The sequence below is a fragment of the Populus trichocarpa genome, chromosome 5 (assembly GCF_000002775.5).
Source record: "Populus trichocarpa isolate Nisqually-1 chromosome 5, P.trichocarpa_v4.1, whole genome shotgun sequence".
In the NCBI taxonomy this organism is placed as follows: Eukaryota; Viridiplantae; Streptophyta; class Magnoliopsida; order Malpighiales; family Salicaceae; genus Populus; species Populus trichocarpa.
The window spans coordinates 7801037-7818155 of NC_037289.2; the positions used below are offsets into that span (position 1 = coordinate 7801037).

Below are 17119 nucleotides of genomic sequence, written 5' to 3' on the forward strand. Positions count from 1 at the left end.
TGCCCATTTGACAGAAAAATGAGCAGGACAAGCGGGGGGAAAATAGCCATTTGATGAAGGCTAAAGAAGGCCTTCAAAAATAGCCATGTGATACTGTGACCAGCCATGTGAGATGAAGATCAACAGCAACATATATTTAGGTTATATAATATTATTGTAGTGTTTAAAAATATATTAAAATAATATATTTTTTTATTTTTAAAATTTATTTTTAATATTAAAACAAAATACTAGGGATGACAATAGATAAACACGAATAAGCTAAGCACTTGATATACAAGGATATCCAGACTATCTTTTGTTAAGATAAAAAAAGTTGTGGTCTAGTGAGTAGGGATGGCAATAGGTATACACGAGTTGAATTTCTTGATATTTATATTTTTATTATTATTTATCAGGTAAAAAATTTAGATATTTATAAACTATTTATCGGGTGTTGGATATCCATACTGGTATATATTATTTACTACTATTTATTACTAAAAAAATAGTTAATATATATGTTTGAAGTATGTATATGTAAATTAAATGATAAAATGATAAATATTATACATATGTATGTTTTATGTCAATAAATACATATTATATTAAAAAAAATCTAAATTCTCTATAATTAAATTTATATTATATAAATATATATTCTTGGTTAGGCTGGGATGTGTTTAACAATATTTATACCATATTTATTATCTATCGGGTAAGGTAACTATTTAAAAATACTCGGCTATTTAGAACGGTATCCATTAGGTTATAGATTAATTGCATGTTTGACATTGAGGTTGAACCTGTTTTTCATCAAGATTTGAATTTATTTTGCTTTAAATTAATTTTTTTAGTGTTTTTAGATTATTTTGATATATTAATATATAATATAAATTTTAAAAAATAAAAATTATTATTTTAATATATTTATAAATAAAAGATATTAAAAAAACAGCATCTTATGCACTCCTAACTCCTAAGCTGCATGCAATAGTGACAGAGATTCATAGTTAAATTTTATAATCTTGGACTGTTTTGGTTTTAAGCTTTTCCGCCGCCCAAATTGAATTAAAAATCTTATATCTCTCCTTGAAAAAAATTCTGAAATAAATGAGACTTAAATCCCATTTCAACACGGGATTCAATTCATTTTTTTTTTCTTTTCTAAAGAACATAATAGATGAGACAGGGCCCACAACGAAGGGGGCGGGCCCAACTAGTTTTTATATGTATGTGGGATGGCGTACGGTATGCAGCAGGCAGTGGCGATCGGCCGAAGACCCATAACCCGCGCCTGATTGGTCCATGAGATTGAGATATTTTTCATCAGCCAAAATGGAATTAAAGGCACAATAAAAAGGAGAAGCTCTTAAAAAATAAAAACGTTGTTTATCGTACCACCTGTACGCTATGGCCGTTAACTTTCATTTTCTCCTTTCGCGGAAATGAGTGTTGGAAATTTATAACCTGTCCGTCTCTTTTTGTAATTAGTTTTGAAATTTATTTTCGCTTGAAAAATATAGTTTTTTTTTTTAATTCTACAACAATTCAATAAATGCATTTGAAGTATTGATTTTTATTTTCCAATTTTCTTTTTAATTTTGTTGTGAGGTTTTTTTCTCTTTATAGTTTGGGTGCCCGTAACATAGATCTGTGTTGCAGAAGATTTTCTCAACAATGTTGGAGATTGATATCTGCGAATTGGAAACCAAAGGAATTGTTCAATTAGATAAATTCTGAGTTTGCTCTCCACATGTTATTAATTCGAGTCTTATAAATCTCAAGATCATTAAAAATTTATATGATCATTAATTTTAGAGTCCGTAAAATTAATTAAAATACACACAAACTGGCTCGAATACTCATGTTAATCTAAAAAAAACAATTGAAAGACATGGAAATAGTAAAGCCATTGATTGTAGCAGGGAAGAAACTTAATTTTATCCAGATCTTGCATTGTATTTTCATTTTTTTTGTAAATTTTCTTAAATATACTCTTACATTAATCATGATCCGAGTTTTTCTACCCAAATGGAGGAATATTTTTTTTTTCCTCTCCCATTTCTCTTTCAACCTAACTCATCTTCCATTTATGAAGTAAGTAATACAGACTCTCTTGTGAAAAAGATGAATATAAATAACTCTACATTTTTTTTTAATTTTAATCATTCATACATAGTAACTCCATTCATGCATAATAATTCTTGAAATATCAATTTGGTCTACAGATGAATTTATTATGCTAGCATAAGTTGTAAGAAAAAGTTACTTAAAAATCCATCCCTTGGAGCATAATGGGCATTTCCAAGAATCCACCATTGAAATTGAACTGTTGACATATTTAACAAAAAAGAAAAGGAAGGAAGATCTTTGTTTCGAAGAAAACAGGTGGAAAATTGTGACCGAAGAAAAATATTAGTCATAAGAAGCTTTAAATGGTAGTTGGTTGATAAGGGTTTCATTTCTCTCCATCTTTCTTCTTAAGCACTAAGCTTTCTTGAAAACAACCCCCCCCGGACCACCATCTCTAGCACCGCCTCTACCTTTATTTAAAACCCAAATCTGAACTGATCAAAGCAAAAGCTATAGACACCCTTTAAAACAGGATATTCTCTTCTTTTTCTGGTATTTTGTGTCATTTAGAATCCTTAAAAATGGAGGTTTATCCATACCCATCTCGTTTTTCCATGTCTTCATTGTGTTCTTTTGGGAATTTTGTTGATAAGGTTAAAGAAGTTTGTAACTTCGTTGTTTCAGCTATTATTGGCAACATATTCTCTGCGATCTTCACCTTTTTCTTTGCATTAGGTTTGTTTATCTCTTCTTTCTCATTTGGTTTCTTGTTTTTTCCATGTAAATGAAAGTTTTTTTTTTCATTTCTTGATTGAATGACATGTGCTCTCTTTATCTGTTTCATGTTCTCTGATCTGGGTTTGTTGGGTTTTCGTTTTTGGGTTTCTGTCCAATCATTGATCCTCTGTTTCATTGTAAGTCTTAATTCAAGGAGTTGAGTTTCCATAAGATTATGCTGAAAAAGATTGGAGCTTTTATGTTAAAAATGATCCTGATATCATTGTTTTATCGGATTTCTACAGTGGGAAAAGGTTTTGGCATTTAGACAAAAGGGCCTTTTTGGTTCGTGTTCTTTGTAATCATGTTCATGCTGTAGATGATGTCTGATTTCTTAGAATTATTAAGGATATAGCAAGAGACTTCATTTTTAAGAACTGTTTGGTAGTTTGGAAGCTTTTGTTGAAAGAATTGGCATTATTTTTTGCAGTGGGCACTTTGTTAGGAGCCATGACTGGGGCATTGATAGGCCAAGAAACTGAAAGTGGGTTTGTTCGAGGGGCTGCAGTTGGAGCCATATCAGGGGCTGTTTTCTCAATTGAAGTATTCGAGTCATCTCTTGTTCTTTGGCAATCAGATGAATCTGGGATAGGCTGTGTCCTTTACTTGGTGAGCAATTTTAGCTTATCTCTAGAAGCTCTTGAAGTGTAGGCAATGGCTATGAGTTGTTGAAAATGAATATCGACTCATGTTTGTCTTCTATATTGATGCTTTTAATTAACTTGATGTCTTTGTTTAGCTGAGTGATCCGATTTCTGATTTTGAACCCAATTAATGTGAACTTTTAATGTGGTCAGATTGATGTTATCGCAAGCCTTCTTAGTGGACGACTTGTTCGTGAGCGCATTGGTCCTGCTATGTTAAGTGCAGTACAAAGTCAGGTAATTTGGGATCCAAGGCATTGTTGTTGATGGATTAGACAGCACTTTCCTTGCCCATTATGCTTTGCTTTCATCTTATTTACTAGTTGTTACTTGTTAGTTATTCTCTACTCACAAGCTGAATTCATTCCATAATACAATCAGATGGGTGCTGTGGAAACAAATTTTGAGGAGATCCCAAACATCTTTGACACTGGTGGTTCCAAGGGATTACCTGGAGATTCTCTTGAGAAGATCCCGAAGATCAGAATCACAAGCAATAACAATGTAGATGAATCAGGAGAGAAAGTCTCTTGTTCAGTTTGCCTTCAGGTTTTGTCATTTTTTCCATTTAACTATTTCCGGCATTTTTTTCCTTTCCCTTCTAGCTGGTAACTAGACCTGTGATTGATTGACGTTCTGACTGTTTCATGCATCCAGGACTTTCAGCTGGGAGAGACGGTTAGAAGCTTGCCTCATTGTCATCACATGTTTCACCTACCTTGCATAGATAAGTGGCTACTTAGGCATGCATCCTGCCCTCTGTGTAGAAGGGATCTGTGATGTTTTTGTAAATTATGGGATGAGAAATGTTTCTTTTGATGTGTATACAGGCATTACCATTCTTGGCTTCTGTCTTCTGTTTATTATCAGCAGATGATTAGTTACTCTGTTGCTGTTCATTTGAGCATGCCATGCCATTGGCTAAATCCTTGTACTAGATCTAGTTATTTGTATAAAAGTTTTGATTCTTCTATCCTCTTCCAGTTTCCTTGATATGCTGTAACTGTAAAACGTGGCTGTTTAAGGATGACAATTAAGCTATAGTGATAGACCAGCATGAGATCCCAACATTGATCATTGGGGTTATGCAGATTTAAGTAGGCTATCGAAACAGTATACAAAGTTTTTGAAAGGTTAAATCTTGATTAAGGTGATGTTACTTTCTGGTATTAGAATTCTCCATATAAAAAAAAAAGGCTTGTAATCAACCCAGGATGAACAAGATCCGTATAATCTACAGAGATCTCATTACTGAACCATTGCTTCGCAAGCAATGGGATCTCATGGTAGCTAGTGGATTCTGTTCTGTCAGTATCTATAATGCAAAGCACCATACTCAATAACTCCGCTCATCCTGAAGGCTGAAAGATGGACCTAATCCATGCCCCACTCTACTCAGATGCCAATATACCAATAAATTCGTTGGTCTTGCCTCTTTAAAACACAGCATTAATACAGTATAGCTACCTGTTCATTATGAAGCCTCAAAGACAAACTTACAATAAATTTTGCAAAGATATCCATACAAGGAAACTGATAAGGGATGGTTAGATCTTTCAGCCTTCAATTTCCTAAATAAGAATTGGATAGAATGGGAGGCCATCAACTTCTGTGGAGGTTAGTGTTTGAATTCTTTTCATACAATGGTCAGAAACTCAATCAACGAGCCATTCTAGCAAGAGGGTTTTCTTCTGTTAAAGAAACGAAGACAAGCTTCTAACTAAACCGAATAGTCGGTGAAAAACTTGGAAACTGTCAATGCAGTAGGTCTATTCTTTCTCTACGATTGGCTCAACTCCGCAGCAGAATTAATTCCCTTAATAAAAGCATGGAGTTGAGTGTTCAAGCCTAAATTTTCAGTTGGATTACTTTTCTGAGTTGATTTTGGTTATTCTGTACTGTAGCTGCACTTTGAATAGCAGATCCGTGTTCCCTGTTATTGAGTAAATGCCAAGTATCTACCCCAATTGTATAGTAATTTTAGACTAGGGGGTGGTTGAGAAAATTGAAGTTTTTTTTTTCTTTCAAAATGTTCTTTTTAGATATATTAAAATAATATATATATTTTTTTATTTTTTAAAATTTATTTTTGATATCAATATATTAAAATAATCAAAAAAATAAAATTTAAAGTTAAAAAATTAAAAAATTAACAAAACAGTAGTTCAATCGCAACGCCAAACATGTAACACTGATATTCATAAGAAAAAAAAAAGAGTAAAATCTTTTTTAAAAAATAATTTTATTGATTGATAAAAAAGATTCTTTAAATTCTGTTTTAACATGGAGAATTTCTATTTCTAGGTCACATAAAATTCAAAACAAAAAAAGAGTAGATGTCCTATTTGGTACCTTATTTTTTACCACTAAAAGCCTAAAATTACTTTAGAACTTGTTCATAAAATATAAAGATAAAAACCCAAAAATGATACAATCATACATGCATAAAATAAATTACAAAGATGCTTGTATGCCGCTTTGCGTCAAGAGTCTTATTAATCATTGGATAAGAAAACTCAATTAAGTAAATTTTTATTAGGGTTATGCATTGTTTGGTTCAAATTGAAATAAAATAAAATAAATAAATTGAACCGCTACAATTAGTTTATATATTTCACTTAATCACAAATTTGGTGGGGCTATCAACCAAACCATTTGCACACCCCCAGCTGATTCCACTCCAAATGACCTGAAATTTAATGCCTTATGGTCCAAAAAGACAAGATTCAAATCAATGTCTCATGAAATATGTGGTTTTTGTTGAAAAACTCACCAACTACCTCATTAATAAATGATATAGCTCAGCTGATAAGGTTATGAATTTGCTTTTTAAAGATCACTTGTTCGAGCCTCAAAAATCTTAGGACCATTTGAGGCTTACATGGTCGTTAACTTCAGGGTCCGTGGGATTAGTCGAGGTGTCATGTTCTCAGATTATAATAACAGTTGCATTTTAAAATACTTTTCGCTTGGAAATACATCAAAATAATATTTTTTTTATTTTTTAAATTTTATTTTTGACATTACTACATCAAAACGATCCAAAATCATAAAAAAAAAAGATGAATTTAGAGTAAAAAAAAATCAAAAACTTTTAAACCACTTCTTAGAGAAACATCAAATGCGTACAATGAAAACAAGCTTTGTTGAACAAGGAAGATGAATTCAACTATATAGTTATTAACCAAATACAATAAGCTTTTGGTTTCTTTACATAATAATAGCTCAACTTTAATTCAATCTTCCTTCACGTACAAGTGTTGTAATCTATAGCAACTAAGTCCAATACCTTCTAGCTGAAATTCTACTCTTGAATTTAACCACCCCCAGCTAAGCAGCCCTAGATTCTAAGCTTGCAGCGATGGCATTGAATATGGGACAAGCCATGGAACCCAGCCTTAACATTAATTACCATTGGTTATTCGAGATTTTTAGGTGAGAATTAGTGTGAGACTCCAGCTGGTCGGTCCATATAAATGCAGTGGAGGAGGGACCAGTTAGGCTTATTGTAGTTGTGAATGACCAATTTGAATTATTATCAAGAAAGGCAGACCCCATGATGTGCAAACTATATTTATGCATGATAGGTACTGACCAGCAATTGAGCATGTTAGCTTCCAACATTTCTTAGGGGCAAAGCGAGAATGTATCAAGCTCGAACTCAATTATAGACTTTTTGTTTGATAATACCTCTAATCATCCAAACCCTGTACAAGTTGTTGGGTTTTTGAAACGCAAAAATATTAAATGTAAATTTTTTTAAAGTTTGAAGAATTTTATTAGATATATCTAAAGTTGATTAGGATTTATAATAAAATTACTTGAAGATTATATATTTTTTTTCCTTTGAATATTTGCTTTAAGGCTGCGTTATTATAAACTACAAGCCATCAAATTTTCCGGTCTCTAACAGTAATCCATACGAACCACCATTGATTATAAACCCTTTTAAATTGCTATATATTTGAATATCGTCTAATGTACTAATATGTACAAATGCTATCTTTTTTTTGGTATTTAGATATTTTTGTATTATACTAATATGTACTGTCATCTAATATCATGGAAATAAGAAATACAATATTCTATTTATAAAAAAATCTAAAAACTCTATAAATAGTAAAATATCAATTTGCACTTTATATTTTAGAATAGTTTTAAAATTTTATTCAATTAAATCCCTACTTAACTTTCTTATAGTATAATGATACTAGAACACTCAAAACTTTTCTAAAATGTTCCTTGTAAAACAAATAATGGTTAAACATAGTTACAGTTTTAAAATCAAATAACCTTAACCATAACTCAAAATAAAAATCAAACAACCATATATAGTCATACATTAATGATTATTCATTTGGTTAATTATTAATCATCCATTTTATTTCTTAATTAAAACCTAAATGAGCAAATAAATTTAACAAATTTGAATAAAAATATATAAATTTATTGAAATCGAATAAACACACAGATGAATATTTTTATTGCGGCATTGTTATTTATTTTCTTGTAGGCATAAATCCTGGACCACAAATGTTGATCTACCTTTGTCTTACGGCACCTGGTTCCTATGAAGCAGCAACAAGGAATAGGTGCTTCTTGAATCTCAACCTGGGCAGTCTCCTTTCTAACAACAACTGCTTTCGGGCCCAGAAAGCAGCACCTTCATGTGATCTTCTCACATGATACAGTTTATTGATTGGTTTAGAGAAAAAACACCTTCAATCAAGGCAAACCAAACAATGACAGGTCAAGGGGTCACCATATATTGTTCTTCAAAATGCTTCAATTATGAGGTGCTGTTTTAATGCTTGCCTCCTGTAACTTTTTTTTTTTTTTTAAATAAAGAAGATGACACAAGGAAAAGCTCATGACATTTTCATTGCCCTCTTCTTTTACCCCTTTACAGCTTCTCGAACCATCTTTTTTTTTTTTTAAATTATCAAAGAATCATTTTAATTTAATAATTTAAGCTGTTAAGTAAGATTTTAAAATATAATTTGTATTATTCTCTAACACATCTTCTAAAATGAAAGTTATTTGAGTTTAAAATTTGCACATGCCCACGTTATCTTGTTGTTAGATAATAATATAAATCATATCCTGAAACTTCACCTAACAGCTTAAGTTATTGGGTTGAAATGATTCTTTGACACTTGTGGTTAATTTTTATCAATATAAATGGATGGATGGTAATAATTCATATCCTGAGCCACTTGGTCATTAAGGCTCTAATATTATATCAAAAAACCATTTTAACTTAATAAATATGATTTATATTATTCTCTAACATAAATTATACTAGAATAACGAAGCAGAAGAAGCAACAATCAATGGGAAACATATAAAGAAATTGAGCGAAGGGGACTTTCTGTTTGATTTAACAAAAAAGTTTCTGCAGGCAATTCTATCCTGATAGCTTACAACAATGCCGCAATAAAAATATTCATCCATTATCGTGTTCATCGTGTTGGATCATTTTCACACGCATAAAAGCTTTGGCGAAGGCACATTTTTATTTCAGTGTAATCTTTGACTGTTCCATCTTTTTACGCAAAGAAACAACTTATTGGAAACTGATAACACGCAAGAAACAAAAGAACAAATAAAAAATTCCAGCCGTGTGGACGAGGTCTAAACGGGTTGGAAACCAAGGGAGAGGACCAAGGCTAGAAAATCAGCTGTTTTAGACATGAGAGAAACAGTGTAAACCACTCAATTACTCTTACCATTACCTGATCGGCACACAATATTTCAGTAATGCATAAAATACTCTATGCTAACCCTTCTTACTGGCCAATGCAATGGCCAATCAAACGTTGTTTTCTACAGCCAATAAGGAACGGGATTTCCTTGTACGATCAATTACTTATTCTATGAGCTAAACCAGACAAACACCGATTATAAGATGAGCTAGCCGTGCCACCTTATGACAGTGAGCTACACTTTGTTTTACTGGGTAACTTGAACTGCACAAAAACATCATCCTCTATCTACAGTTTGTAATTTTTGCATCTCGAACTTCTTCGTTAACTAATTTAAGTATCAGATGGCTCTCTAAAACATACAGGAAACTTTATTTTACAAGTTATACCTTATTCAAAACAATCCAGTTCATTATCAGTTGTGGAAAGCTTAGAAAATCTTTCGAAGTTTTTTATGTGACTTCGTAAGTGGCACAAAGCTTGTTCATTACCTTCTCAACTCAACCCATTCCCTTCTCTTGTATCTAGCCTTAAATTTTTCCATGACTGATAACATAAAAACTCTGAGAAGGAGAATTACAAATCTTTCGCCATCCTCGTTTACCCTAGTAGATCTCCACCAACTTGCTCAGCAGATGAGAGTACTGATAGAGGTTTTTCTAGTGACCCGGCAATAGGCCAGGGCTCTCTCCATGCCTCTATATAACATACAACTTACTTCCCTATGCATAAATAACTTTATTTTCCAGAGAGAACATGACAAAATGAAGTTCAAGAAAGTAGACATTATCACAACTCCACCATGCCAAGGAGTAAAACTCAATATATAGAACATTCTCAAACATGGATCATCCAAACACGGTCTCCACAAGTTAGAAGGAAAATCCATATTAAGTTGTCGCCACAACCATCGCTAGCGACATCGTTCCCCTTCAAGGTCCCACTTTAATATCCCAAAACATAAAAGGCCATCACGAGTTGAAGATAGAAGTCTTGCACGCTAGATAAGAAATCCTTCATTACGCTAGAATGTGTTGAAAACTCACCTGCCTAAAGACTTCATTACCACAAAAATAAACTTGGATAACTATGACAATTTAACTGATCCTAGGAATCATGTCCAAAACATTAGAAATAGTATTGAATTGGTAATTCAGGACACTAATGCAATGTGAAAAACTCCTCCTACTACATTTCGTGGGTCTGCAAAAGTTTGGTATGAGAGCCTAGAACTTGGTTCTATACTCGACTTCTTTATGTAATAAGATGGTTGCTTATTTCAATACGAGAATTTCTTCTAAAAAGAGCTCAATTGAGCTCTATGCCATTACTCAGCTATAAAGGGAAGGTGCCAAAGCTTATTTGAAAAGATTTAATGAAAAGATGTTAAAAGTAAAGGGTTTGTTGGAACTAGTAAAAACAGAGGCCCTAATAAGTGGATTCCATAACTACTCATTATGGGAACAATTTTATGCACTCTTAGACAACAATTTCCTAAATGTCAAATAGGCCATATAAAATCATATACGTGTTTAGAAAATGAGTATAGCTGGAAAGGAGCACCAATGTTTCCACAAGCACAAGAAAAAGTCTTTAAAACAGAGACGTCCCCTTCATGACTCTTAGACATTCTTAGGCAATCCAAGAGGTCCTATATGAAATAGACTATTTCACTGGTGTATCTAGAATTAATGACAAATCCATTAAATCTAAGCTATGAAAACTTGGTAAAAATTAAATGATGTTTGGCTTAAAATTGAGGTGAGATGCATTAGAAGGAAAAAACATATATGGTGGTGCTCTTGTTCTTATTGGATTCATGTGGTCTTCTAAGACGATTATTATCATTGTGAAGTGATTGGTTATCTTCTTCAGCCATTTTTTTTTAAGAAGATGAAGATTTCCTAGAAAATCTATCACTTTATATATGTGACCAAACTTTCATACAAGTGCAAAAAGAAAAAAATAACAAAAAAAATAAAGAACAAAAATAAATAAATAATAAAAGAATAGAGATAAAATAATTGTCAAAGTTAGAGAATCCATTAATACTATTTCAAATAAGTTTAGTCCAAATTCTTTATATTACTTAACTAGAAACTACACACAAATGAGGTTCTAATCGAATGATTTATTATTAATGGTTCATTTTAATTTATTAACATAATCATATTAGTTATCTTTAATTACCTTATTTAAGTAATGTCAACACTTGTAAATGTTTTCAAGTATTCATGGTGTTAACTTATATCAACAATAAATCAAGATCTCTTCATTACACAGTTGTCAGTTCTTAATGTGGTAGGCTACGAAAAATCAAGTATTTATTATGTCAAGGATTGTATACCATGAATCAAGACTCGCCACTTAACAAAGAGGGTATTAAGATTGATTAAGATAACAATTATAACACATGCTAATAACAAACTATCTTGAATTTAAATAATAAAGTTCATATTGAGATTGTACTATACTTATTCTCACACAATTAGTGTAACCTTTTCACATTGACAAAAATAAACTTAACTAAACATAATTAAGAATATAAACATAAATAAACAAGATAAGAACAAAGTTATGATATAAACTGACTAAGTATAATAAAGAAAATGATAAGCATAAACAAGAGATCAATGATAATATCATATGAAATAAAACTTGAATATTACAGAAATAAAAAGAAAGAAAGAGCATGGATCTTGATTTGAAAACCAAGATGTCTAAATGAATGGAAGATGCCTCCTTTTATAGGTTAAAATCTAGAACTATTGATATGGTGACTGACTATTTATTTGGTGGCTGGACAAAATATCATTGATAAAATCATAAGCTGAACAGATGATCTTCATAAAAGTTGTAGATATTTATCTTATATTTTTAACCTAAAAATAATGGGCTTATTTGGGCTTCTGAAACTCCAAATATAGGTTGAACATTGAAAAGTGCTTGGGTTACAGGACAAATGTAGACTTTTGTTTTTTGTTGCTAAGACTTCAACTTAAAAATGAAAGTATCAAGTCTTGGGCTCTTCATGAATACAAGCCTATTTCTTAGCTTTCCATAAAGCTAAATCACAATTGAATATGATATTGACAGCTCCAGTTATAACCTAAAAATCAAATGGTGTTCGAGTTTGAAATGAACCAACCCAACTAGGATTTTTTCTTTAAGTCTAGTCCTTTCTTTGTCTCTTCACATAAACCCTAATTTCAATAATTAAATACATCAATCAGTCATCTGAATTATGAGATATGCCTATTTTACAAACCCACATTTAAAACTGAACATTTACTATAGCTTTATCTTACTGAATCAGAAAGAAAGAACATATTATCAAACTTGCTATTATAATATGTGCTTAAATTAGAGAATTTAATGATACTTTATGTGTAATATGATGATATAAAACCTAAATAAAAATATATTTTTAAGAATTTATCATACTTCACACCCTCTTCCTAACTGTTCACAAATTTAAGAGACCATGTACTGCTTTTATTTTAGAGATATTTAACAAGTCTTTAAAGTTATGACCCAGACGTTAATGCCAAAGATTAATATCATCTAATATCACTTTATGACAAGACAAGTTGGTTAGGGTTGAAACTCCATGGCAATTGTCTAAGGTTCCAGTACCTTTTATTATCCATTTGTCAGTATAATTGTAGATGTTGCATTCATCTTTACAAAACTGTACACTATGATTCTCATCATAAAATCTACTTGTACTTAGTAGGTTAGCTTTAACACCATTTACAAACAAAACATTATGAAAAGTATGTAAATCAGGAATATCAATACTTCATTTACCTTTTGTAGTAGTTGTGCTTCCATCTTTAAAGGTCACTAATCCTCCACTCAAGAATTCAAATGTTTTGAACTGACCTTTATCTCCTAACATATATTTAGAACAACCACTATCTAAGTACCACAAATTGTTATTTATTGTTTTTAGTATTGTATTTACTACTAGATATATTGCCTTTTTCTTAACTATCCATTGATTTTTTATTTTTGTTATATTAAAATTTTCAAACTCTTGAGATTTCTCATAACCTATTAACTTACCAAGTTTCCTTTCTATAATACACAATTGATTTAATGCTAAGTCAATATTATATTCTAGATCTTGACTCTTATTAGAACATCTATTTTCTAGATTGATAAAATTTATTTTTTTCATTTTCTACAATTCCACATTCTTGATAAATAGGAATAAATTTACCATTCAACTTAATTGTTTGGACTTTATTTGACTCATTTCTAGGCATGAAAACCTCTTCTAGTTTACATTTTAAAAAGGTAATTTCTTTGGAAGAGGAGTTATCGATATATATTTTTTATTGAATTTTCATGTGTCGTGTATCCTAAACCTATACAATTAGTGTTAACTCTTTAAGCTTTCAATAGTCTATCAAGTTTCGGTGTTGTTGATTGTTCCTTTATCTGTTTGCACATTGTCAGCTCTTTCTCAAGTGCTTTGAGCTTAGTGAGAGACCTAAATATCTCTACTCTTGATAGCTTTAGAGCCTCAACCAGATTGTTCTTCTCGTTTTCCATAGTTGTTAGCTTGTTGAAAAATTTCTTGACTTTCATGACTTTTTCACATAACATAAGATTCCTGCAAGCTTAATTCATGATTGACATTAACCAAAGTAATATTTGAATCACTGAAATAACTAACAATTTAATTTATATCAGAATATTAAATTTGTTAACAGTTTGGTAGTTATCATAATTACTTAATGTATTAATAGTTTGATTCATGCCAGTACATCAATCAAGACCAAAAAGAGCGACAAAACAAACTTATTATCAAATAATGTATTAGAATTTTCAGAATCAAATTCGTCACTTAATGTAATATTAAGGGTTTTGTTTTATTTCTTTTGAAATTAGAGTATTCATTTCTTAAGTTACCATATTCTAAGCATTCAAAATATTTAACTTTTTCTTTAGATTCAGTTTTACCTTTACTTTTATTTTCTGATTCATTTTTTTTTTGAAAAAAATCTTTGTGTTTTTAAATCTTTATCATTGTTGTTTTTCTTAAACACATTTTTTCTGAATTTCCTAACTACAAGAGCAATATTTTTACTATAAAGATCATCATTAGAGGAATAATTATATTTTTTCTTAACAGATATAAATGTAATGGACTTACATTTCTTTTGATAAGACAATGTAGATTTATAAATTTATAAGGAACCTACCAATTCTTCAACACGTATAGTGTCCAGATCTTTGTTTTCTTTTATTTTTGTTACCTTTGGCCGAAATCTTTCAGGCATACATCTTAGAATCTTCCTTATATTTCATGAGTCCTTTATTTTTTCTCCTATATTAAACATGAAATTTACAATATTATTATTTTTTGCATAAAAATCATTAAAAGATTCATTTTCAGTATTCTTATCTCCTCAAATCTTGAGTTAGTATTTGTAATTTAGAGTTTTTCATTGTCTTGATTCCCTCATGAGTAACTTCAATAATATCCCAAGTTTTCTTGGTTATCTCACACATGGAGATTCTCTTAAATTCATCAGGAGACATTGTTATAAATATAATATCCAGGCCTTTATTATTCCAATTATAACTAGTGGATTTGTCTTTGGTCCAGTTGTTGAAAAGAGTTTCAGGCTTGGTCCATCCATGCTCAACTGAGTACCAGACTTTCTTGTCTAGTGATTTGAGAAAAAATTTCATCCTTACCTTCTAGTAGTTATACTTCTCATTGTTGAATTATAGTGGAGAATTCAATGTTGACATGTTTAACAGGAAAAATAGATTCACTTTAGAAGGAGTGAACTTACTCTGATACCATTTGACAGTCTGGTTTTTGTTCCTTTTATGTTAAGAAGCAATCTACTAACCACTTTGCAAACATTGATCAGTAACCAAATAAATATAAGTGTGGAAAACTTAAATGGAGAATTTATTTGGTTACAAATAAAAAACCTTTTGAAGAACTTTTCAAAAGATAAAAAACCTCTATGGGGCAGTCAAACTCAAGATAAACAACTTTTATTACTTTAGAAGATTACAAGAGGAGTATTTTTGCCTACAAATATTTTGTATATATACCTTACTTGTCAAGATAAACACTCTGTTTTTTCTTCTACCCTAATAGCTTGCAAAACACTTAACAATTTTTAAATTACTGTCATCCTAGTCGGTACATCCAGTTGCTAACAGTTAATACATGAACTCCCTCTAGGAGTCTGGTGGCTCTCCAACTCTTCAGAGAAAAATTCTCCTTGAAAATTTTATTCACACTCCACTCATATATTAAAAGTATATGCTACAAAACTCTGTGTAACTCCTTACCTAGTTGGGCACTCTTACTACACTCCAAGTGCTGCTCCTTTATCCTTCATTATATACACATCCATGTGATAAGGATAAGAACTTTTGATAAATATTATCTTCAAGCTTTCTAATTTATCATGTTCTTATTAAACTGTTAATCGTGTTTCACAAAAACACTTCTCTAATAGTTATTTTCGGATAACTTGTATTTATCTTCTTTTGATAAAACCTATTTTAACTTTCTATATAATTTATCCATACAAACTAGATAATTATAAAAATAGTCATGTTACATCCTATATGATAAACTTGACTGATTTTTTTTTATCTAATTTGGATAAGCTAATAATCTAAACAAATTCATCTTCATCAACGCAAATAATCCTTCACTAATCAAAGCCAATTATTTTGATATTTACATATATTATAATTGTAATCCAAAGAAGTTACTTTTGATACAGGTAATAGTAAGACTAATACGGTGAGATAAGATTTGGAGGCTCCATTAAAGGATGTTATGGTAGAGAAGATAAAGACTTTGTGGTTATATCATGTAAGCAGAAAAGAAAACGGTGAATCTTAGGATAAAAAGGGAGGAATTTTTTGTAAACATAGTATGGTGTGAATACACTAGTATAAAGATTGCCAACGTTTGGTGTTGTCCTTATAGTTTGTTAATTATGTTGTGGTAATGATATATATGCAAGATATTAATTGAGATGCCAAAAAGAAATGTACTTTTAAAAGTCCACATTACTCAGCTATTATGCATCCTTTCAATTCAAAATTATTCTTAAAAACTAAAATTAAGAGAGTTTCTCCATGATATGTCATGAATGTTTCGAAGGATGAAAACATTACTCAGCCGTTAGGATGAAATTGGTTGAAGCATATTTCATAGCAGACGAGTAAGCCTCTGGCAAATCCAATGAGAGAGATGATACCCATATCTATTTAATTTTATTTATTTTTTAGTTTAATGATTAGAGAGTCATCAAGTTAGCTTTTTCAATGTAAAAGCTCTTTTAATCCAAGGTATTGTAGCTTAACAAATATTGGTATTTTTGTGTCAAAAAGTCTCAAATTTGAATCTTTTTTATACAAAAAATTAAATATATTTTGAATATATATTTTTTTTTAGTTTAATGTGGGTGTCCAGGTCAGCTTGCGCGCACCTCGACTAATCCCACGGGCCCTGAAGTTAACGACCATGTAAGCCTCCAGTGGTCATCATATGAGTAATTAACCACAGGGCTCGAACCTGAGACCACAGAGGGAGCAAACCTCTTGATCCCAAGTTCTTATCACTGGACCACCACTTAGATGGTTAATACATTTTGAATATTAATAAGCTCGAAGGTGTTGAACTTAATTAAGATATTCTAAATTCCAATAATTTGTACAATAAAAGAAATTTTGATTTAGCTAAAAATGAAATCTTGGCAATCCACCAGTAAATGGGGACATTTCTTCCGTAGACGTACGTGTAAAAAAAAAGAAAACAAAAGATGACTTTTGCCAATGTTTCTTTTCTGACTGATTCACGACATGCTTAAAACAGTCTCTCTCACACACACACAGACATGCACTCAAAACAGTCCATGAGACCACCGCTATAATGTTTATCAT

General features: G+C 31.0%; 1 protein-coding gene across 1 annotated transcript; it reads left to right on the top strand.

Moving 5' to 3' along the window:
* The first annotated feature begins 2307 nt into the window (after positions 1-2307).
* Positions 2308-4449, top strand: LOC18099134 (NEP1-interacting protein-like 1). Its single transcript, XM_006382981.3, has 5 exons — positions 2308-2790; positions 3263-3441; positions 3630-3713; positions 3858-4025; positions 4134-4449. The coding sequence occupies exons 1-5, from the start codon at positions 2637-2639 to the stop codon at positions 4254-4256; spliced, it is 708 nt and encodes a 235-aa protein (XP_006383043.1). The 5' UTR covers positions 2308-2636; the 3' UTR covers positions 4257-4449.
* Positions 4450-17119: the final 12670 nt, after the last annotated feature.

Excerpts from the sequence above, each read along its gene's own strand:
- LOC18099134 (XM_006382981.3), top strand. The coding sequence starts at position 2,637 with ATGGAGGTTTATCCATACCCATCTCGTTTTTCCATGTCTTCATTGTGT. Across the intron at positions 2,791-3,262 it reads CACCTTTTTCTTTGCATTAG|TGGGCACTTTGTTAGGAGCC; the intron begins GTTTGTTTATCT and ends TATTTTTTGCAG. Across the intron at positions 4,026-4,133 it reads CTTGTTCAGTTTGCCTTCAG|GACTTTCAGCTGGGAGAGAC; the intron begins GTTTTGTCATTT and ends TCATGCATCCAG.